Here is a 24,258-nt window from a genome sequence, read left to right as displayed (position 1 = left end):
CCATCCTAACCTCCTTGCTGTTCTCTGACCACACCAGGCCTTCTCCCACTCAGGGGTCTGGGAACCGGCAGCCCTCTCTGTCTTTGCTTATATCTGCTCAGTGAGCCTTCCCTAATCAATGGCATTAATATTGCCACCCACCTCTCCTCCCCCTGGCACCTCCAGTCCACATTACCCCTTTCCCCCTCTTCTTTTGCTTTAACACTTTACCCTCTAACATCCTATAAAATATATTTGTATCATGTTTATTACTTTTTCTATTGACAGCCCTCTCCCCTCCTTCTGTAGAAGCATATAAGCTGCAAAAGGGAAGAGTTGTTTTTTTTTTTTTTTAACTGATGGGTCTTAAGTGCCTGAAACTGCTTGGCACAAAACAAACACTCTAAATATCTGTTGAATTAGTGAATAGCAATTTAGCTGTTCTGTTTCCTTTAATAGATTTTGGATGATTTTAATGTCTCTATACTTTTCTAAAATTTCTCATATTTGTTATATATAGGCACTATTTTTATAATAGAAAAAGTAAAATTAAGTGTAATGAATTTTGTGCTGGTTAAACATTTTGTCTTTTATTAGCAAAATTAAAATATACCCTGTTTTATCCATCTTTAAAATTTTCAAATGTTAGGTTTCTGAATCAGCATATAAAATGAATATGATCTTAGTTTTGTTAATATGTATAAATATTCACATATAAAAGATTAAACTTATTTTTTATTTTCAAAGGACTATGATTTAATCTCCAGAGAACCAAAAGCTTTTGTATTTGAGGGAAAAGTGCGTGGCCCTATTGTTGTTCCCACGGCAGGAGAGGAAGCGTCTGGGAATTCCAGCAATTTAAGAAAAGGAGTTGTAATGAAGGCGACTGTGTCTCCTAAAGGAGATGAAGATAATAAGAAACCAGCCTGTGCGGATCTGGCAAAAGAAGACATTAAAGATAATGACAGAACATTACAACAGCAGCTAGGTGATCAAAATAGAACTATTTCATCGGGCCATGGCTTAAACAATGATATTGTGAAGGCCTTGGACCGAATTACATTGCAGAATATTCCTTCTCGAACAGCCCCGGGTTTTACTGCAGGAATGAAGAAGGACTACGGTCTCCCTGTCACTGCCCTTACATGCGCTAATGCATGTTCACACGTGGCTACTTGTGGGAATGTTCTGTTTGAGGGAAGAACTGTTCAGCTAGGCAAGCTTTGCTGTACTGGAGTCGAAACTGAGGATGATGAAGACACTGAGTCTACTGCATCAGTGGAACAAGCATTAGTTGAAGTTCCTGATGGACCAACACTCCACGACTCAGATCTTTATATTGAGATTGTGAAAAGTACAAAGTCTGTCCCAGATTATTCGGAGGTGGCTTATCCTGATTATTTTGGTCACGTTCCTCCTCCATTCAAAGAGCCTATTTTGGAAAGACCTTATGGTGTACAAAGGTGAGTTGTAGATTTCCTCTTCCTCATAAACAAGATCATTGTCAAAATATGGAGCATGCTGAAATAAACTGCTTTGGGTATTTAGGAAGAAAATTACTCTTAATTAAAGTTAGTGTCGGCAGAGCCCCCTCACCTCCCGCTTGTATCCCTCACAAGCATCCTGTAGTAATAAATCTACTTCTTGCCTAGCAAAAGAAAAAAAATAACGTTAGTGTCATTTTTTATCCTGCTTTGGAAATTTTGCATTGTTTTGAAATTGTCTGTATGGGTTTACTTTATTTTCTAAGTTCATTACCTATTCAAATGAAGCCAGCATAATAAACCTGACCATTGTACAATTTAGAAATTTTCTATTTAGAATGATTCTGAAAATATAAGAAGATTGTTTAGTAATCTTTGAAAAAAATATTATATTAGTTATATATTAATTTAGTAATTTGATTATTATTTGAACTTGATTTGGGTATATAATCTAAAAATACCAATATGGGCAGCATTATTTTGTTGTAAAATTTGGAATTGGAAATATACAATATAAAAATTTGGGATTCATAGGACTGAACTTATTAAATATTGCCAATTAATTTTAAAAATTATGGTTAGTATTAACTGTTGTCAACTAGTGAATATTGGGCACGTAAATACATTTTTGGTGCAACTTGACTATTTTCAGAGATTATGATTAAGGGTTTGTGACGGTGGCTTACCAGTACTTAAGAACATTTATATGTTCTTGCTATGGGTATGGTATGTGATGATGAAGGAAGACATTACTGTGCATATTTGATCCTCTTTAGACGATGAGCTCCTTTAAGGCAACACCTGTGTCTTATTTATTTTTTATGTTTAGTATATAATTAATCATTTTTACTTGGCAACTTAGTATATGTTTAATGCTACCAGTTGACTCCTTGATCCATAGGTGTGGAATCACATACAACATAGCATCAGAACAAGTGACTGACTTTGCTGGGACGTGGGGCGGGGGGGTGGGTGGGAGGGTGGGCCTTTGCCTTGTCATCCACCGGTTGTATCACAGACTGCATCATCCAGAGGCCACGGGCCTCTTGGAGTGCTGGAGTGGCCTTCAGAAGGCACAGATGAAGCTCCAACTCAGAGGAAATACTCTGCAAGGATGGGCTGCAGTCTTACAGGATGCAGTATAGGCACTAAGTTAGAAACTTCCATTTGGTTCTGTATCCCCAGTAGAAAGACTAATGGGTCTGGGAAGCAGGAGGTGGAAACAGAAATAGTCCTACTTACTGTAGCTCACAGTGTCCCGCTGGGGAACTTTGTGCAGGCGTGTGTCCCTGCACCTCTGAGCTCTGCAGCGTTAGTAGTCCTAGCTCCAAAGTGGGTCTAGTCTTTCCACAGGGGACATAGCAAGGGTACAGTTTGACTGCAAGCTGTGGTTGCCAGTGATTTACTTTAGTCTCTTGTGTCTAGGACCAGCAGACAGGACCCAGATCAGCTAAAGGAGGTAGGATTGCTTCTACACAATGGCAGCAGGTTGACTATGGGTGACACTCAAGTGATCCACTAACTTTAAGTGTGAGTGGACACATGACGGCCACCCTGGAATGAGGATGATATGATTGCCAGGGTCTCAGACACCTAAGGAATGTTTGGGTCACTTAATCACAGCAGCTACCAAGACCTGCAGAGGTGTGATAGGTGAGGCAGAGGGGAATTTTGATAGATATCGGAGGATGGAGATGAGTTGCAGCCCTGAGAATAATTGCAGTGATGGATGGGGACAGCGTTTGTCCTGCTCATGTTTTTCTTCTAAGTGTCTCCTTTGTAGAGGCACACAGGAACTGTGGAGCAGCTGCTCTCCAAAGATGGATGGAGAAGTGGATCCATGCAGCGCAAGGGTGGACTGTGGCAGCCGTGGCAATGAGTTTCTCATCTCTCCCTTCCTGAGAGAACCTGCTGTGAGGCTTTTAGTTGCCCCCAGCCTTCAGCCACTGTATTTTGGAGATCCCTTGCAGTATTATTGCTGAGACCATGTCCTCTCTGCATTGCTTCAGCCATTGGCTGACCATGATGATGGTACTAGAGCTGAGCCATTCCTGACCAATGCGGGGATCTGATCATAGGCAGTCTTTGCTCTGTGGCTTCTTGTTGGCATGGCCGAGACTTTTGCAGAGCTGCACTGCAGTGTGAGGCTCTCCTACTCAGTGTTCTCTCTCTTCCCAGAGGTAAAATATGCTTTTTGGACAGACCTGAAGGCCTGTCACGCCTAACTGCTGCTCCCTCTCCCCTTTGTTTTTCACACGTGTTTCCCCTAATAGATCTCTTGCACAGTTGGCTGCAAGAGATTGTGATTGTGTCTGGCATTTGCTTTTCAAAGGACCTGAACTGACATGCCTGGCATGAGTCAGAATTAGTCAGCAGCTAGATTTTTCTCCTTTTCAGCATCACCGCTTAGCCTCTCTATCTCCTGGAAGTCAAAGATGTCATCTTGGCTACAGAAAGCACTTCCTGAACTTTAAGCGTTCTTTAAATGCTGAGAGCAAGTTTCCTCATTAAATTGCCTCAGTCTGAAAGTTTTAGTTTTCCTTATTAGCCTATAATATCTGAAGTAAGATTAGAAGGAAGGAAGGTTGTGGAATTGGGCTATAACTATTATATAGGTCTCTGATTCTCAGCCTTAATTTAACTACCAAGGATCCTTCTTATTTCCCCTCATGGACTTTGTTATGAAAGCTTTTCTCAGTCAAGACTCTTATTTAAGTATTTTACCCATTTATGCTAATAAAACACATAAATTCCTGCTAAGCAGAGCCTCTGATTAACATTAGATCACCTTTTCAGTTGATACATTTATTGATATTGATAAGTAAAGAAACTTGTTTTAATTAAGTGTAGCTGTACTGCAAATAAATGTATCATGGCCACAAATAGTTGTTATACCTACTCTGTGGGTTTTCAAAATGTCTGTGCTGCAGGTGGGGAGCTACACCCTCAACTCTGGTGGCCTCTGTCCTCTTTGAGCAGCTTTTTCTAGTGTTGGGCTTTGTCATTGCCTGGCTGGGTCTTTAAGAGAGGATTATTCCACCCACATTCCCATAGTCTACTTGCTATCTCCCCAGGACTGTGCCTTTCCTGGTAGAGAAGTTTATACCGACTGGAATTACTGTGGCTCTTCTCAATCCTCCTCTCTTTCTTCACATTTATGGTGAATTCTTTCACCTCGTTCCTGAAACACAGACATTGCAATTGCTTTACTCATCTAATCAACAGATTAGAAGTTCGACCTCTTGAGTATATTAGGCCACCTTCAGATTTTTTTCCTGAAGTAATTGACTTTTTCTATTGCCTCTCTACACAGGGTAATGTATCACAGAGTTTGTTGTGTTATTCAGACGAAAGCTTTAAAATATAATTTTGAAACTAAACAGCATGATAAATGATTAAAAAAGGTCACTCAGAGTTGGGATATGTGTTTTAAAGTTGGGTGAGTTGATGCAAGTTAAAGTGCATAGGAGATTGAGCTCAAGGAAATAAAAACACAAAACACCCAATGATTTACAACCTGGTTTCCTGCATCCACTCTGGAAAATTTACAATGAGAAAAGTAGGACCCTAAAACACCTTTTATCCTGGAATTTTCAAAGATTTCTTACCCCACTGATTTTCATCACCTTGATAAAAATATTTTTTTGTCTTCTGATTTGTTACAACAGAAATAAGTCAGAAATTATGAAGTAATCTAACCTTTGCTAGTCTCTTTTGCTGCATCATTATATATTTTGTGTGACTGTGAGTGTTGCAAAGAACACCTTTCATCTTATTTGTCATAATTTCCATTTTCATATCATTTGTCAAAATTTCCATGGGTGTCAGATATTTGATGTGAGGCAGGAATATAATTCTATGTCAGTGAAACCAAACATTATGATTCTGTTTATTTAGATGTGTAGAACTTTCCCCAGTAATGTTAATTGCTTTAGATGTAACTAATGCAAAAAATATATACTTAAAATGTTTCTGAATTATCAGTACATACTAGGCAGCAATACTCTCATATTTGAGGGTTGTTACTCTTTTTCTCCTTATTTTATGTACTCTGCAAATACTTGTCAAGTATTTATGTGGAATTTGTGGTGGGCAGTGTCATCCCGATGCAGAGAGATGCAATGTGTCAAAGCTTCTTTTCTCCCATCATTTTTGAATAACGGGTAGAAAACTTCAGAATTATTTGTTCCTTCAGGTGACATTAATTTGAGACTGGACGAACAAATGCCTGTAGCGGCAATACTTTGACAATTGGACTTGAGAGTGCTGAGGCCATGTGGCATGGTGAGGCGTTTTGGCAGGTCAGGATACTCTGAAAAGCAAGTCGAAACACATGGATGCTAGACTGGGCTCTCCCACTGACTTTGTGTGTGTATATTTGAACAAATAACTTTATTTCTCCAGATACCAATTTTCTTAACTAAAAGCAGATCACTGATTTTGAAACTGTGGGTTGATGTCCATTAGTAGCCAGTATTGAAAGAGAAAATAGCAGTGTGTCACATCTAGTGCAGCCAGGTATTATTTTATAAACTTTTTGCTTCAGCTGTGTGTGTGTATGTGTGTGTGCGTTTGCGTGCGTGTGTGTGTATGTAGGGCTGTGATTTTTTTAATGTATTTCTTGAAGATCACGGTCAAGAAAGTTTGATAATTCATCTAGACCAGGGATAGCAAACTATGGCCCACAAGTCAAATACAGCTTACTGCCTATTTATGTTCAGCCCACCAGCGAAGAATGGTTTTTATATATTTAAATGGCTCAAAAAATCCAAAGAAAAATAATATTTTGTAACACATTAAAATTATATGAAATTCATATTTGTGTCCATAAATAAAGTTTTATTGGAATACAGCCAGTCCTGTTTGTTTATGTACCATCTATGGCTGTTCTTTCACCACAGTGGCAAGGTTAAATAGTAGTGACAGAGACCATGTGCCTTGCAAAGCCTAAACTATTTACTGTCTGACCCTATATAGGAAAAGTTTGCTGACCCCTGTAGCTAGGTAGTCTGAAGGCTTTATGGTTCTGTATTTGTAATAAAATATCAAATATGGGCCAGGTAATAGGTGTTACTAAAATACTCAGAAGTGCTTCCTTTTTTTTTGAAATACATTGAGGATATTGATTCTAATTTGTTTATCTTATTTGCCTCATCTTCTGAAACTTATTTTTTGAGCAAATGATAAACATTTTGTAAATGTCAACTTTTAGCTCAGTCGCTATCTGAGTGCAGTAACATTGTAAATGACTGATGTCAGAATTAATGAGGATTTACTATTTTATCATTTTCAGAAAAGGAAGCATTAGATCCCTTAAAATTATTCAGTGAAAATATCTTTTTGTCATTTTGAATTTCTACTTTATGATAATCTTTCTTGTATGTAATCACTGATCTTTTTAAAAGAAAGTACAATAAATGAATAAAATTTCATTAAAAATCTCTTCACCTCATTTGGAAGGGGAAAAATCCATTATAAGATTCATATCTCAATGTGGATAATGCACTGACATTTAAAAAAAATTATTGTAAATACATAATGGTGATTACTTGAAATCCACATTTTTGGTTTAAGTTGGATCAAAAATTAAAATGAAGCATCTGAGTTTAAAGTGTGCTTAGCATTTTTTGGTGTATTTTCCTTGTATTCATATTACATAAAATTAGCATTTTGATTTTCTTCACATTGTTTTTCTGTATGTTTTAGAAAAATTGCCTAGCTGTATTTCATAAGAATAGATATTTTATTATAAAATATAATTCGTTACCTTGTTTTAAAAAAGCATTTAAGGTATTTTACAAAAATACTTGCAGCAAAATAAAATGAAAAAAATGGCAAAGAAACGTGGTGACTCTTAACCTCAGAAGTATGTTCAGCATTTTTCAAAGTAAGAGACTTTTTTTTTTTTTTTTTTTTTTTTTTGACTGGAGTATAATTGCTTTACAATGTTATGTTAGTTTCTGCTGTACAACGAAGTGAATCAGCTCTATGTACATATATATCCCCTCCCTCGTGGACCTCCCTCCCCCCGTCCCACCATGCAAATTAAAATGTACTGAGATATCATTTCCCACATATCAAAAATTGGCTAAAATGTGGAAGCTTGACAGTATATTCTATTGATGAGGCTGTGGAGAAACAGGCTCTCACATACATTGATAGTGGGATTTTCAATTGACAATACCTCTTGTGGAGGGCAGTCTGACAGAGTCTATCAAAATTAAATTCCTTTGACACATTAATCCCACATCTGAAAATTTATGAGATATATATATATATATACACGATATATATGTACATATACACATGTAATTTGCACACCTACGTTCAAAGTTTTTCATTGTAGCATTGTTCTGAGATTGGAAGCAACTCAAATGCCCATCGATCAGAGACTAGTTAAATAAATTATGGTATATCCATTCAATGAATACTTTGCAATGATTAAAAAACAAAAAGATCTCTGTACACTGATAGAAAGAGCTACAAGATATATTATTAAATAAAATAATCAAGGTGCTTGTGGAAGGGAAGTAATAAAAGTAGTTAACTGGATAAATGAACAGTGTGGGTTGGTTGAAAGTGAGAGTCTTCATTTTATACTTTTATGTAATATTTGATTTTTGTACCAGGTCAATATATTACCTGTTGAGAAATTTAAAATTAAAAACGTAGGTGAAGGAATTGTGGCAAAAGCAAAATAAGGAAAGCAAAACCTTGGATTTCTTTATATCACGTTTAGAATTGTTCATGTACTTCTGGAATGGAGATAATAGAAGTATTAGTAGGAGCAACACTAGCAGAAAACTTTTATATTGGGTGGTTTTTACGGGCCAGACACAGAAATAAGTAAAAAGCACTTTGTATGCAGTGCGTATATGCTTATAAATTATGTCATTTAATGGTATAACAACTCTATGAGGAAATTGCTATTATTTCTCCTGTTTTATGGAAGACTATGCTGAAACTTAGGATTCTTGAGGAACTTATCCAAGGTAACACTGCTAGCAAATGACAGAGCCAAGAGTCAGCCTGGTCTACGTCATGAGCCTGTCCTGTTAGGCATTCATACATAGTGATCATATATATGTGGTTATACCATACTCATGAAGAATATCTTCTACGGGTCCTCAGAGAATACTTATGTAATGAACAACATATCCCATAATATCCTGATGGTTGAGTAAATATAGCAATGAGGTGTACTAAATTGTTTCTCATAATGTTGTTCTGTATTGGTTGAAACCTAACAAAAGTACAATTTTGGTGTTGGCCACATATCATGTGAACTTTTGAGTATTTACTAGACTGAATGGGCTGCAAATTTTTCAGACTGCCTTACACAAATTATTTTCTTCTGAGCCAAGCCTTTGATGACGAATGTCAGTAAGTTTGAGGTTATAGTCCCCAAGGGTACCTAGAAAATATTTATTGTTTTGTTTTGACTAGAGAGCCATATATTTTAATAGGCAGCTGAGGTAAAGTAACAAAGGATTGATATCTTTTATGAAAGCTGTGCTGCTTAACACAAATGTATGAATAAAAGGCTAATTGTCCTCTTTATTAATGAGGTCTGAGGGCAGGGCAAGATTTCCCTCAGGTATTAGTTTTAGGTCTAATCTAAATTTAATATAAATGGGGAGTTATATCTCCTAAAATGCAGTGTCAGAGGTTGAAAACCAGTGGCCTGTAGGCCATATTCAACTTGCTCGTGATTTTAGCTTCACTTGCAGAGGTTTTTGTTTTTTAACTGAATGCCAACATTTAACATTTGAGAGATCCCACTTAGAGATCCAAGTTTCTGCTGTTTCTCGGAAAATTGGTATGACATCCTTAACCTCTGTTTCCTACCTGGCAACATTCAGTTGTTTTTAGACAGAGCCTGCGTTCCCCAGTTTTCCACAGGTCTCCTCAGGTACATCACCTGCTGGCCCTGTAGGTGTTGAGCTTTTTTACCTTGTTTTACATTACAGAACATTGCTGTAGAACTGAGCTATTATATCAGCCTTTTAATACCATTTTCCTTAAGTAAAGCCCCAAACTTTTGTATGTATTAAGTGTTTGCACATTTGTGGTAGATATCAACCTTAAGATTTAATAAATTATTTTGACAAATGGATGTATTTAGTCATTCACCATACTTGAACACTTGTATATTTTGGTATGGTGTGTACGTAAGTGCCATCTCTTTCATTGTTGGGGATCTGGTTGATATAAATTTTGGATTTGTTATTATTATAATTATAGCTTTTTAAAAGTTTGTTTCTTTAGAAAGAATTTGACTTTTGAAAGTTACAACATTGACTCTAAATCAAGGATTTATATCACAGTCCTTTGATACTGGGTTTATTTCTTGATATACTGCTTTGTGAATAATGAGTTATTTTTTGTAAAATAAAAATTAATAAATTATGCTTAACTGCGTAACTGCTAGATTAAGAATTTCTAATTCTTAATTATGTATGTAGAAAAGTATGTAGAAAAGTATGTAGAAAAGCATAATAGACATTCAAGATTTTTTTTTCGAAAACTATTGGCCTTGTAGCTAGTTATTTTCTGTAACTCAGACTTTTAAAATACTGTTTTTTGTCTTGTTATGAATTGATTCTTTTTTTGTACACAAAATATGTAGAGGAGTGATCATTTTTATTTTAAGAAATATTTTTATCATTTTATACTTTTTAATCCAAAACTTACTTGGGAGATAATAATGAATTTTGGTCAAACTTCTTTTTTATGATTTCAGGACAAAAATTGCCCAAGATATTGAGAGGCTAATACATCAGAGTGATATAATAGATCGAGTGGTATATGACTTAGATAACCCAAAGTAAGTATGCTTTTTGTTTGTTTGTTTTACTTTTATTGGTTTTATTCCTACTGTAAAATTTCAGTGTTCTTTTAAAAGACAAAAAAATATAGTTAACTTCCACCTAGTTAACCCTCACTACGTTTTGATCTTCTAGCAGAGATGTAATGGTAATGTAAATCATGTTTATTTACTTAAATTGAATATATCGCAAGCTTTTATTTGATCTTAGGTGGGCTTTTAATGGGTTTAATAAGGGAAAGGTCACAAACTGATGCTTTGTTTTTAAAAACTGAAACTACCTCCACTTAAGAGAGTGGAGATACCACATGAATGCTGCAATTTTGTCCTGTAATACTGAGCCTTCATTTCCTTAGGACAACAAATTACCATCCCCTTTAGAAGGAACATATGCTTCCTACCTCTCCACAGTCCCCACTTCTCTCTTTTGTCTCTTACTGCTTACAATCTGCTTCAGTCCTTTAAGTTACTTGCCTGACCTTTGAAGCCATTTGTTTGTGATTCTTGATGTTTTAACATCACTTCCAATTTAGGATTATCACTGGTACCATTGTATTTTATGGTTTAAATATAAGTAAATAAGTGAAAATGAAAAATGATGAAGGTGACTACTATTTATCAAATAAGAAATTTAATCAGCCTGCATGTAGGTTTTCCCTCTCCCTCAACATTCTAATATTTTGGGGAAGTTTCATATTTCAGTAGTCTCATTTGGAAGAAATAAAACATTTTAAAAAGATTTTTGTTAGAGAGTTAGGGTAAAGTTATGTCAGAGCTAATGACTGAGTTTGAAATAATATTCTGAAAAATGAAAAACATATCTACCTTATTCATAACTTCTTAGTTATTTCTAAAATTTTTGTGATTAACACTGACTATAAATGTGGGAACAAATCTCTACTCGTAATTATAATTTTTTTGTCTATAAATATTAGCCAAAGTTTGTATTTTGCTTGTGTTGGTTTTGTTCTTTGGTTTAAAAATAATGAGGAGGGTGAGGCAGCAATAATGGTGTATTTTTAATCTGTAGTGTAGTTTTATTTTTTGCACAGTTGTTTAAATGCAACGTATTTTATTATTCTTACTTTAAAATTTCATTTAGTTATACCACTCCAGAAGAAGGAGATATTTTGAAGTTTAACTCCAAATTTGAATCTGGGAATCTGCGCAAAGTAATTCAAATTAGAAAGTAAGTCATTAAAAATTTTCCCATTTTGTATGTGCACAGATTATTTTCCTAATTTTCATCATATTTGTTTATTTTCTGTTTTCAGAAATGAATATGACCTTATTCTGAACTCAGATATAAATAGTAATCATTATCATCAGTGGTTTTACTTTGAAGTCAGTGGAATGCGACCAAGCATTGCTTATAGGTTCAACATCATTAACTGTGAAAAGTCCAACAGTCAATTTAATTATGGTAAGACAGAAAGTTTTCTTTCCCAATTTAGAGGGCATGCAGGCATTGTAACTGTAGGATAGAAGTTTTTAAAAAATTACTAATGTTTTTTAAAAGTTTTAGTGCTCTTTTGTTTTTTCTAGTTTTCAAAATTCAGATATTTATGCAAGATTTGACATAAACTAAGCTTTGCTTTGTTGGTGAAAAGAGTTACCCTTATAAAAGCAAGCCCTTTAAAATGTAATAAGTGGGGCTCCCCTGGTGGCGCAGTGGTTGAGAGTCCGCCTGCTGATGCAGGGGACACGGGTTCGTGCCCCAGTCTGGGAAGATCCCACATGCCGCGGAGTGGCTGGATCTGTGAGCCATGGCTGCTGAGCCTGCGCGTCCGAAGCCTGTGCTCTGCAACAGGAGGGGCCACAGCAGTGAGAGGTCCGCGTACCGCAAAAAGCAAAGCAAAACAAAACGAACAAACAAATGTAATAAGTGAGGTTGATTTCATCCAACTTGAATACAGCTATAAAGATTTATTATGTATGCTGCTTAAAATCAAGTTTTTAATAAAGTCTGTTCATCCAGAAGAGAATTACATAAAGCAGTCTCTTTTTAACTGTTTATTTTGAATAGATTCCTAAAAAGTTAAAGTATTATAGAAGTTGCAGAAAGGTTCCATGTTCTCTTCACCAGATTTCCTCTCATGGTTACATCTTACATAGCTGTACTGGAATACCAAAGCCAGGGTTTCAAATACCAGTGCTATAGGTAGATGGCATTTTTGCTAACTGTATTTATTTATTCACTTTTATAAAATAGTACTTACTACTTTAAGCTTCATTAAAATATTTTAATTTTTACACTTAAAAGCACACATTTTGGAGCGCTGCTTCTCTATTAAAAAAAAAAACTATACTTCTGTGTGATAATTTTTTCCTTTAGTGTCATTTTAAATTTAAAATGAATAAAATTCTGTAAAACTAAATCAAAACAGTGAGACAGATGGCTGCTTTAGTTTTTAAGTTTCTCCAGCCCTTTGGGTATTTTTGTATGTATATCATCCTTTCCAAACCCACTTTGTGGAGAATTTGGAAAATACAGTGTTGTTAAGAAAATTAAAACCGTCAACAGTACATCATCCAGAGAAACTTATTTTATTTGTTTATTTTTTATAAATTTTATTTATTTATTCATTTATTTATGGCTGCATTGGGTCTTGTTGCAGTGAGCAGGGGCTACTCTTCGTTGTGGTGCACGGGCTTCTTATTGTGTGGGCTCTAGAGTGCAGTCTCAGTAGTTGTGACACACAGGCTTAGTTGCTCTGCGGCATGTGGGATCTTCCTGGATCAGGGCTGGAACCCATGTCCCCTGCGTTGGCAGGTGGATTCTTAACCACTGTGCCACCAGGGAAGCCCGAGAAACTTATTTTAATGTTTGTTGTTTCTTTCCAGCTTTTAAAATAATGCAGTATGTGATTTTTCCATACATATAGTTATGTATTTATTTAAAAAAATAATGCTCACAACCTATGCAGTTTCATAGTGTGTATTTTAACCAACCATTATATTTATATTGTCAGTATTTTTCTGGTTATTAAATATCCATCTGAAGCAGAGTTTAATGGACATCCTATGGAAGTTCTGTAACTCATTTATCCAAACATTCTTTTGTTGGACTTATTTTATTTTCCTTCCAGTTTTATTGAGATATAACCGACCCTACAGCACTGTATAACTTTAAAGTGTACAGCATTATGGGTTGACTTATATCATGAAATGATTACAATGTTTAGTGGACCTATTACAATTTAAGTTGTTTCTAATTATTTTCTGTTTTAAATACTACTGAGATAAACATTGTACTAAATATTTGTGTGTATAATAATTTAGTTACACATTCACAGAAGTGGAATTTCTTTGCCAGCTGTAAATGTGTTTTTTTTTTTTTTTTTTTTCTGATTAGGAACAGTGGATCTTATGGGATCCACTGTCCAAATTAGGGAATTTGGTAAAGGAAATACACTTTAGAGAAGACTCTCTAAGAAGGAAAGAGAAGAAAAAAACCCGCTGTTTAGCATTTTGTTAGCCATCCTTAAACTTATTCACATTCACATAATTTTAAAATTAAATTTTACCCTTTTATAGATTTGGGATCACAATATGAAAACTCATTTGTAAACTATATTTTTAAACTACACAACATATTGTAAAAACATTTCCCTGTGCCATTACCTATTTTCAGCAACATCATTACTAATGTTGGTATAGTATTCTGTTGAGTAATGTACAATAATTATTTAAATGATAACAGATTGACGAGAATTTGTCTTTTTCAACATTTCAAAATTAGGAGCTGTGTTGCAATAGATATCCTTAATTATTTTTTTGTGTGTATGTTTCTGATTATTGCTTTGCCATAAATTCCTCCAAGTAGAATTTCTCAAAGGAAATGAACTTATGTTGGTGAAGACTAGGAAAAATGGGTCCTTACAGTGTTGGTGGGAGTGTTGAATTAGTTCAGCTTCTTTGAAGTGCATTTGATAGTATGATTTTAGTGTTTATATTTAACTTCATCCATGCAGGATTTATTTTGGTATATTCTGTGAATTGGGATCTAACGTAATCCTATCGTTTGTAGTTAAGCAGCTTTAGCTGAACTAATTCTTTCTCAAAAGAGTTTTAAACTGTTGTTGATGAATTCATTGAGTTGTCAGACGTTGACATTTGTAACTCATTTGCAACTGTATTCCTGACCCACTAGTAAAAACAGGATTGGGAACATCACTCAGAAGACATTGTACATTGTTGCCCTATTATAATTGTCATAGAAAACGGTCAGTTTAGAAAAAAACAGATTAGAAACTGGTTTAAGGTATCACACTATTGCTTATTCATAATTTCTGACTTTCTGAATTTGGGTGGAATTTTTCTGAACTGTTAGTCATACTGTGTATCCCTTTTGGTTTGAAACACCACAACTCTCGCAAGCTGTGGCCTTCACAATATACCAGCATTTGTTTGGGGGCTGTGTGTTGCTCTAGCACCACTTGATTTTAATTATTCTGACCTTTCAGTCTTGTGTAACATCATTGTTGTTCTAGAACCATTTTGTTTTTAAAATTATTTTGACTTTATAATATAGTTTAACATCCTGTAGTCTTTTTCAGAAACAGTTTAACAACTTTTTCTAACTTTATTTTTCCTGAATAGTTTATTCTGAATATCATTCTGAGTAATTTTATCAAGTGCCCCGAATTTCCATTGCGTTAAACTTATAATGTGGGAGAAATTGGATTTCTTATATTGTATTCGATCTTGCCACTTACGAACATGGTGTATTTGTTTACTCAAGTTTTTTATGTTCTCACCTAAATTTTTTAGTTTTCTTTTTGTTAAGTTCCATATATTTCTTAAGTATACCTTCATTCTTAAGTATTTTATGTATTTCTTTTTTCTGTTGTGAAAGAGTACTTCTCCCTGTTTTCAAGCTTGTTATTATTTATAATTAAGAAAGCTAAGGATTTTTATATGTTTACTTGAAAATCAGACTCCTTAGTTTCTTATTAGTTCTCATAGTTTCTCAGTTGATATTTTGAATTTTCTTGGTAGGTCCCTAGAATTTCTCCTTATCCCTAGTTATATCATATATGTTTCATTGCTTGGCTGGAACTTTGAGATTGTTTAAACTAAAAGGAGACTTTGGGCATCCTTGTTTGATTCTGAATTTAATGTGAGTGCTGTTTGTGTGTGTGTGTGTGTGTGTATTTTTTTTTTTTGTGGAGGTGCCCCGTGGCATGCGGGATCTTAGTTCCCCGACCAGGGATCGCACCCGCGCCTCCTGCATTGGGAGCGTGAAGTCTTAACCTGCTGGGCCACCAGGGAAATCCTGCTAGTATTTATGTTATGTATGTCAGCTTGTTTTGGGATACATAGTCTTTCTTATACTAAAGAATTGATATTTTTACCGAATTTTTAAAATTAGAAATATTTTATTTCACTTTTTGCATTTATGAGTGTGACCATATAATGCTGTGAGCTGTTAATGTGCTGTGTTATAATTATTTAATAATGTTTCTAATAGTAAACCGTCCTTGAGTTTCAGGAATTAGTCTGTTTTGCCCTGTGAGTTAATCTTTAATACAAATATTTTGCATTTGTTAGTATTTTGTTTAAAGGTTTTTACATCATTGGTCATAAGTTAGACAAGACAATTTCCTGACTGGAGGACTATCTTTTTATAGTTTTGGAAGCAGGCTAATGCTCACATTGAACACTTAAATGAACAGCTTTTATTTCCCTACCCAGTGTTCTGGAGCAGTTTCAATAGCATTTATATGTTTTCATGAAACTTGGAAATAATGCACCTGTAAAGTAGTCTGATTCTGTGCCCCTTTTTGGGGGGAGAGGGAGCATCTGGATAACTTCTTCAGTTTTATATGACTCCATATAGTCTAGTTTTCTATTTTTTACTGAGGCAGTCTTGATTATTTATTTTTTCTTACACAGGTGACATTTAGATTTTCAGAATTCACTAGCAGAGAGTTGTATGCGATATCTGTAGTATGTGTACTTGCATGTCCCCTTGTTTGCTTTCCTTTTTGTGTGTGTGTGTGCGTAAAACATAATTTGTTTTATTTTACTATTTTAAAAACCTGGCTCTTAGTTTTATTCATTATTTCCTTTAAAAGTTTTTTTTTTTAATTTATTAATTTCTCCCTTGTCCTCCCTGCAGGTTGATATTTTTTCTCTTTCTAACTTCTAGTTTATTTGCTTAAATTTATTTAAGTTTATTTTTGTTTGATGATCAAGCATTTAGGGTATTTTTTTAATTGAGGTATAGTTGATTTACAATATTAATTTTAGGTGTACAGCATAGTGATTCAAAATTTTTATGAATTATAATCCATTTATAGTTATTAAAAATATTGGCTCTATTCCCTGTGTTGTACAATATCCTTGATGCTTAATTGTTTTATACATAGTACTTTGTACGTCTTAATCCCCTGCCCCTATCTTGCCCCTCCCACCTCCCCTCTCCCCACTGGTAACCTAGTTTGTTTGTTCACAATATCTGTGATTCTGTTTCTTTTTATGTTCACTAGTTTGTTTTATTTTTTATATTCCACATATACATGATAAAATACAGTATTTGTCTTTCTCTGTCTGGCTTATTTCACTGAGCATAGTACCCTCCTAGTCCACCCATGTTGTTGTAAATGGCAAATTTTATTCTTTTTTATGGCTGAGTAGTATTCTGTGTGTGTGTGTGTGTGTGTGTGTGTGTATACACCACATCTTCTTTTTCCATTCATCTGTTCATGGGCAGTTAGGTTGCTTCCATATCTTGGCTATTGTAATAATATGAACATTGGGGTGCATGCTTATTTCGGGGCTCCTTGTCTGTTCCATTGATCTGTGTATCCATGTTTGTGCCAGTACCATACTGTTTTGATTACTGAAGCTTTGTAGTGTAATGTGAAGTCAGGGAGCATGGTACCTCCAGCTTGTTCTTCTCTTTCAAGATTGTTTTGGCTATTCAGGGTCTTTTATGTTTCCATACAAATTTTAAATTTATTTGTCCTGGTTCTGTGAACAATGCCATTGGTATTTTGATAGGGATTGCATTAAATCTGTAGATTGCCTTGGGTAGTATGGTTATTTTAACAATACCGATTCTTCCAATCCATGAACATGATGTGTCTCTCCATCTGTGTCTTCTTCAGTTTCATCAGTGTCCTTTTGTTTTTTGAGTACAGGTCTTTTACCTCCTTAGGTAGGTTTATTCCTAGGTATTTTATTCTTTTTTGATGCATTGGTACATGGAATTGTTTCCTTAATTTCTCTTTCTGATAGTTCATTGTTAGTGTATAGAAATGCAACAGACTTCTATATATTAATTTTGAATCCTGCAACTTTACTGAATTCATTGAAGAGTTCTAGTGGTTTTTTGGTGGCGTCTTTAGGATTTTCTATATATAATGTCATGTCATTTGCAAACAATGACAGTTTTACTTTCTGTTTTCCAATTTGGATTCCTTTTATTACTCTTTGTTATCTGAAAGCTGTGGCTAGGACTTCTAATACTATATTGAATAAAAGTAAGGAGAGTGGGCATCCTTGTCTTGTTTCTGACCTTAGAGGAAATGCTTTCAGCTTTTCATCATTGAGTATGATGTTAGCTGTGGGCTAATAATATATGGCCTTTATTATGTTGAGATATGTTCCCTCTGTACCCACTTCCTGCAGAGATTTTATCATAAGTGGATGTTGAAATTTGTCAAAAGCTTTTTCTGCATCTTTTGAGATGATCATATTGTTTTTATTCTTCAATTTGTCAGTGTGGTGTATCACATTGATTGATTTGTGGATATTGAACCATCCTTGCATCCCTGCAATAAATCCCACTTGATAATGATATATGGTCTCCTTTTAACATATTGTTGGATTCAGTTTGCTAATATTTTGTTGAGGATTATTGAGTCTATGTTCATCAGTGATATTAGCTTCTAATTTTCTTTTTTTGTGATCTCTTTGTCTGATTTTGGTGTCAGGGTGATGCTAGCCTCATAGAATGATTTCAGAAGTATTCCTTCCTCAGCAACTTTTTAGAATAGTTTGAGAAGGATAGGTGTTAGCTCTTCTCTAAATGTTTGGTGGAATTCATCTGTGAAGCTATCTGGTCCAGGACTTTTGTTTTTTGGGAGTTTTAAAATTACTGATTCACTTTCATTATGGGTAATTGCTCTGTTTATGTTTTCTATTCCTTCTTGGTTCAATCTTGGGAGATTGTACATTTTTAGGAATTTGTCCATTTCTTCTAGTTTGTACATTTTACTGGCATATCTCTTATGATTCTTTTTATTTCTGTGGTGTTGCTTATAAATTCTCCCTTTTTATTTCTGATTTTTACTGATTTGAGCCCTCTTTTTTTCTCGATGAGTCTGGCTAAAAGTTTATCAATTTTGTTTATTTTTTCAAAGAACCGCTTTTAGTTTCACTGATATTTTCTGTTGTTCTTTTTAGTCTCTATTTTATTAATTCTTGATCTTTATGATTTCTTTCCTTCTACTAACTTTGGGTTTTGTTTGTTCTTTTTCCTTTAGGTGTAAGGTTAGGTTTCTGTTTTTTGGGTTTTTTTTGGTTTAAAGTTAGGTTGTTTATTTGAGATTTTTCTTGTTTCCTTAGGTAAGCTGTATCACTTTAAAATTCCCTCTCAGAACTGCTTTTGTTGCATTGTATAGATTTTGGATTTATTGTGTTTTTGTTTTCATTTGTCTCCAGGTTTTTTTTTTTCTTCAGTGATCCATTGGTTGTTTAGGAGCATATTGTGTAACCTCCATGTGTTTGTGTTTTTTGGCAGGTTTTTTTTTTTTTTTGTAGTCTCATGGCATTGTGGTCAAAAAAGATGCTTGATATTATTTCAATTTTCTTAAATTTACCGAGGCCTGTTTTGTGGCCTAGCATGTGATCTATCCTGTAGAACGTTCCATATGCACTTGAAAAGAGTGTGTTATCTGCTGCTTTTGGACAGAGTGTTCTATATATATCTATTAAGTCCATCTGCTCTAATGTGTCATTTAAGGGCAGTGTTACCTTATTGATTTTCTGTCTGGATGATCTGTCCATTGATGTAAATGGGTGTTAATATCCACTACTAATATTGCGTTATAGTTGATTTCTCCCTTTATGTCTGTTAATATTTGCTCTTTGTATTTAGGTGCTCCTATGTTGGGTGCATATATATTTGTAATTGTTATATTTTCTTCTTGGATTGATCCCCTGATCATTATATGCTATCCTTCTTTGTCTCTTGTCACAGTCTTTCTTTTAAAATCTATTTTGTCTCATATAGGTATTGCTACCCTGGCTTTCTTTTGATTTCCATTTGCGTGGAATACCTTTTTCCATCCCCTCACTTTCAATCTGTTTGTGTCTTTGGATATGAAGTGAGTCTCTTGTAGACAGCATATATTACAGGTCTTGTTTTTGCATCCATTAAGCTGCTCTCTGTCTTTTGATTAGAGCATTTATTCTATTTATATTTAAAGTAATTATTGATACTTATTACTTACTGCCACTGTGTTAATTGTTTTGGAGTTGTTTTTTAGGTCTTTTTTGTTTCTTTTTTTTTTTTGTTCTCTTCCCCTATGATTTGATGGCTATCTCTAGTGTTATGTTTGGATTCCTTTTTCTTTTGTGTCTGTATCTATTATAGATTTTTGTTTTGTTGTTACCATGAGGTTTATATGTGGCAATCTATATTTATATACATGATTATTTTAGGTTGTTGACCTCTTAATTTCAAATGCATTGTAACAACCATGTATTTGTACTCTTCTCTCCTCACAATTACCATTTTCGATATCATATATATTTTCCATCTGTTTGTTTTGTGTATTCCTTAACTGCTTATTGTGGGTATAGCTTATTTTACTGCTTTTGTCTTTTAACCTTCCTACTAGCTCTGTACATGTTGTTTTACTACCTTTACTGTATGTTTGCCTTTACTGATGAGCTTTTTCCTTTCATAATTTTCATGTTCCTAGTTGTAGCCTTTTCTTTTTCACTTAGAGAAGTCCTTTTAACGTTTCTTGTAAAGCTGGTTTGTTGGTGCTGAACTCTTTTAGCTTTTGCTTGTCTGCAAAACATTTGATCTCTCCATCAAATCAGAATGAGAGCCTTGCCAGGTAGAATATTCTTGATTGTAGGTTTTTCCCTTTCATCATTTTAAATATATCATGCCACTCCCTTCTGGCCTGCAGAGTTTCTGCTGAAAAGTCAGCTGATAGTCTTATGGGAGTTCCCTTTTATGTAACTTAGTGCTTTTTCCTTGCTCCTTTTAATATTCTCTCCTTTTAAAATGTTTTTGCCATTTTAATAACATTGTGTCTTGGTGTGGTCCTCTTTTGGTTGATCCTGTTTGGGACTCTCTGTGCTTTCTGTATTCTTTCGCAGGTTAGGGAAATTTTCAGCTGTTATTTCTTCAAATGTGTTATTTTCTCCTTTGTCTCTTCCTTTTTGGACCCCTATAATGTGAATCCTAGTATGCTCGATGTTGCCCCAGAGGTCTCTGTCCTTATTTCTTTTTATTCTTTTTTCTGTTCAGCGTCAGTGATTTCCACTATTCTTGTCTTCCAGGTTGCTGATCCTTTTCCTGTGTATCATTTAGTCTCCTATTGATTCCTTATAGTGTAATTTTTGTTTCATTTATTGTGTTCTTCATCTCAGTTTGGTTGTTCTTTATATTTTCCAACTCTTTGTTAAAAACTTATAATTTCCTGCCCTGTGCATCTTTACTTCTCCTGAGTTCTTTCATCATCCTTATGGTCATTACCTTGAACTCTTTCTTGGGTAGATTGCCTATACTTACTTCATTTTGTTCTTCTTTTAGGGTTTTATCTTATTCCTTCGTTTGAAACGTGTTCCTCTGTCAACTTATTTTGCCTAAGTTGCTATTTTTGTTTTTATGTATCTGGTATGTTGGTTGTGTTTCCTGACCTTAGAAAAGTACCTTTTAGTAGGAGATGTTCTGTGCACCCCAGCTGTATACTTCTCTCTGGTCACTAGAACTGTGTGCTCTAGTGGTGCCTCCTACATGGGCTTTTTGGGTCCTTCTATTGTGGTGGGCTGACCACTGTGGGTGGACTGGTAGGTGTGGCTGGCCCCTGGTCTGGTTGGTTGCCAAGCCCTGCCTTGTGTGGAGGCTGCCAGCCACTGTTTGGTAGGGCTGGGTTGTGAGGTGGCTGGCTGTGGAACCCCAGGGGGCCTTAGGGCTAGTGCTGGCTCACTGGTGGACAGAGTTGGGGTCCAGGAGATCCTGGGGCCAGTGCTCACTTACTGGTGGCTGAAGCCAGGTCTTGGACCTGGTTTTGGCCTTACTGTCAAGTAGAGCTGGGTCCTGGGGTCTGGCTAGAGGGCCCAGGGACCCCAGAACTGGTGTCAGACCACTGGAGGGTGGGGCTGGTTCCTGATACAGCTGGCTGCAGGGTTTGAGGTGTCCTGAAACTTGTCTTGGCTTGCTGGGACTAGGGCCCAACTGTCCCAGGTCTGGTGCTGGCCTGCTAGTGGTTGGGTTGGGTCCTGCCGTGGCAGGTTTCAGGGCTGAGGTGGTCCTGGGGCTGGTGAGTGCCCACTGGTGGGTGAGACTGGTCCTGAGGCTAGAGCGGGCTTGTTTTGGGGCAGGGGCTGGGCCCAGTGGGTCCTGGGGCGGGTGCTTGTCCAGTGGTATGTGAGGCTGGTCCTGAGGCCAGCGTCAGCTTCCTGCTGGTAGGTGGAGTTGGGTCTTGGAATCTCTGCGTGTAGGGCCCTGGGGGTCCCAGATCTAGTGCCTGCACACTGGTGTGTGGGGCCAGGTCCTGGGCCCTCTGGTGGGCACAGCCGTGTTCAGGGGTTCTTAAGGCAGCCTGCCTATTGGTGGGTGGGGGTATGTCTTGGCCCAGTTAGTTGCTTGGCCTCAGGTGTCGCAGAACTGGTGACTACAGGCTGTTGAGTCCTGGGGTCCTGGGGCTAATAAGCTAGAGGGAGGATTTCACACTGGTGATACTTGCCAGCACCAGTGTCTGATAGCACGAGCACCCAAAGATGGCAGCCCCCAGTGTCTGTGTCCTTAGGGTGAGCTCCAGTTGCCTCTTTCCTCTCTGGGAGACTTCTCAAGATCAGCAGTTAGGTCTGACCCAGGCTCCTTTCAAATGACTTCTTTTTCCCTGGGCCCTGGTACGTGTGAGATTTTGTGTGTGTCCTTTAGGGTCTGTTTCCCACAGCCCTCCAGCCCCCCTGAATTTAAGCCCTGCTAGCCTTCAAAGCCAAACATTCTCAAGGCTTGTTTCCTGGCACAGGACTCCTGGGCTAGGGAGCCTCGTGTGGGGCTTAGACCCCTTGCTCCCTGGGGAGAACCTCTGCAATTGTATTCTCCTGTTTGTGGATTGCCCACTGAGGGGCATGCGTCTTGACTATACCATGACTCTCCCCCTCCTACCCGTCTCGTTGTGGTTCTTCTTCATATCTTTAGTTGTAGAAGATCTTTTCTGGTAGGTTCTAGTCTTTTTCATAGGTGGTTCTGCAGATAGTTGTGATTTTGGTGTGCCCCTGAGAGGAGGTGAGCTCAGGGTCCTTCTACTCTGCCATGTTGGGAAGTCTTCTGCAAGGGTTTAGGTTTTGGATTTGTTCTCGATTACAACTTAATTTTGTATCCCCTCCCCTCCAGATTTTGATACTAAGACCTCCTTGTAATTTTCTAGATGGCTTCTAATTGTGTTTGGTTTTGGTATCCCTTTTGGCCCAAGAATTATTTAGAAAAGGGTTTGTTATATTTTTATTTGGTTAAATTATTTTGGCTATAATTTTTCTCATTGCATTCAAATTTTAATCAGTTTTGTTCACAGATGTGAAATTTATGATTTGAAATAATTTTTATGGCTTAATATCGGATCAGTTTTAGTGTTCACAGGTTCTTGGAAAATATGTATTCTTTGTTGGCAACATAATTTAACATACATTGTTAAGTTTATTGTTATAAATTTGTTTATTCAGTTTTCTGTATCCTTTTTATTTTTTATCTTGTCTACTTGCCCAAGGCTTAAGAAAACCCAAGTCTTTCACTTCTATTATGTTTCTGTCAATACCTCATTTAAAATGAGGTATTTAAAATATATACATATTTTTTTCAATTTTAATGCTGTATCATTTGGCACATAGACCTTTATAACTTTTCCTGTTCCTTTTGTGTATACCCATTAACAGTATAAAATAGTCACATTCATTCCATTCAGTATCTTTTGCCCAGAATTGTATTTTTTTTTTGCGGTACGTGGGCCTCTCACTGTTGTGGCCTCTCCCGTTGCGGAGCACAGGCTCCGGACACGCAGGCTCAGCGGCCATGGCTCACGGGCCCAGCCGCTCCGCGGCATGTGGGATCTTCCCGGACCAGGGCACGAACCCGTGTCTCCTGCATCGGCAGGCGGACTCTCAACCACTGCACCACCAGGGAAGCCCTAGAATTGTATTTTTATATTATATTGATTTGAATTTGTTTGATACATCTTTGCTGATTGTTTTTGTAAATAGAGGCTGCATTTGTTCAACCCTTGCCTTTTAAAATGTGATTTTAACCTATTTAAAATTCTTTTTATAATTGATACTTTTTTAATGTTTTCTATTTTTGCTGTTCTTTATTTTCTTTATGTGTTATTCTTTAAGGGCCTACAAGGTGTAGTACGACACTTCTTTTAGCTATGGGGAACCAAAATATGTATATATAAAAATAGACTGTGAAGCATATTCTGTACTGGATTTCTTTCAGTCCTGCTCCATCTGTCTTAAGTTTAGTAGAGATTCCTCCCAGATTCTGACAAGAAATTGTCTGTTGTGAGTCTTTTATTTTCCTATACTTGTAAGTATTTAACTAGGAGGTTGGTAGAAGCTGTAGAAAGAGTTGTTAGGTAGATGTAATTTTCAAATGAACTCTACTATTAGATTTGTTAGGGTAATGCAACATACAGCAAATCTTGGTTTGTCTGAACATCAATAGAGTTAGAAGAAGGGAGAGACCAATATTTTAGTAAATTAGAATTCAACATT

The 24,258-nt window shown here is 36.1% G+C and overlaps 1 protein-coding gene across 1 annotated transcript in view; it reads left to right on the top strand.

The window, feature by feature from the left end:
* AGTPBP1 (ATP/GTP binding carboxypeptidase 1) overlaps positions 1 to 24,258 on the top strand; it is a 169,221-nt gene that overhangs the window by 93,583 nt on the left and 51,380 nt on the right. Inside the window, exons 14-17 of the mRNA XM_082656425.1 lie at positions 727 to 1,442; positions 10,207 to 10,290; positions 11,393 to 11,479; positions 11,565 to 11,713. Coding sequence (XP_082512551.1) covers positions 727 to 1,442; positions 10,207 to 10,290; positions 11,393 to 11,479; positions 11,565 to 11,713 — 1,036 coding nt within the window. The remainder of the gene's footprint in view (positions 1 to 726; positions 1,443 to 10,206; positions 10,291 to 11,392; positions 11,480 to 11,564; positions 11,714 to 24,258) is intronic.

The sequence above is a fragment of the Grampus griseus genome (assembly GCF_964374135.1).
Source record: "Grampus griseus genome assembly, chromosome: 6".
In the NCBI taxonomy this organism is placed as follows: domain Eukaryota; kingdom Metazoa; phylum Chordata; class Mammalia; order Artiodactyla; family Delphinidae; genus Grampus; species Grampus griseus.
The sequence above is the reverse complement of the archived record's forward strand: the minus strand, read 5'-3'. Positions and strand labels throughout refer to the sequence as shown.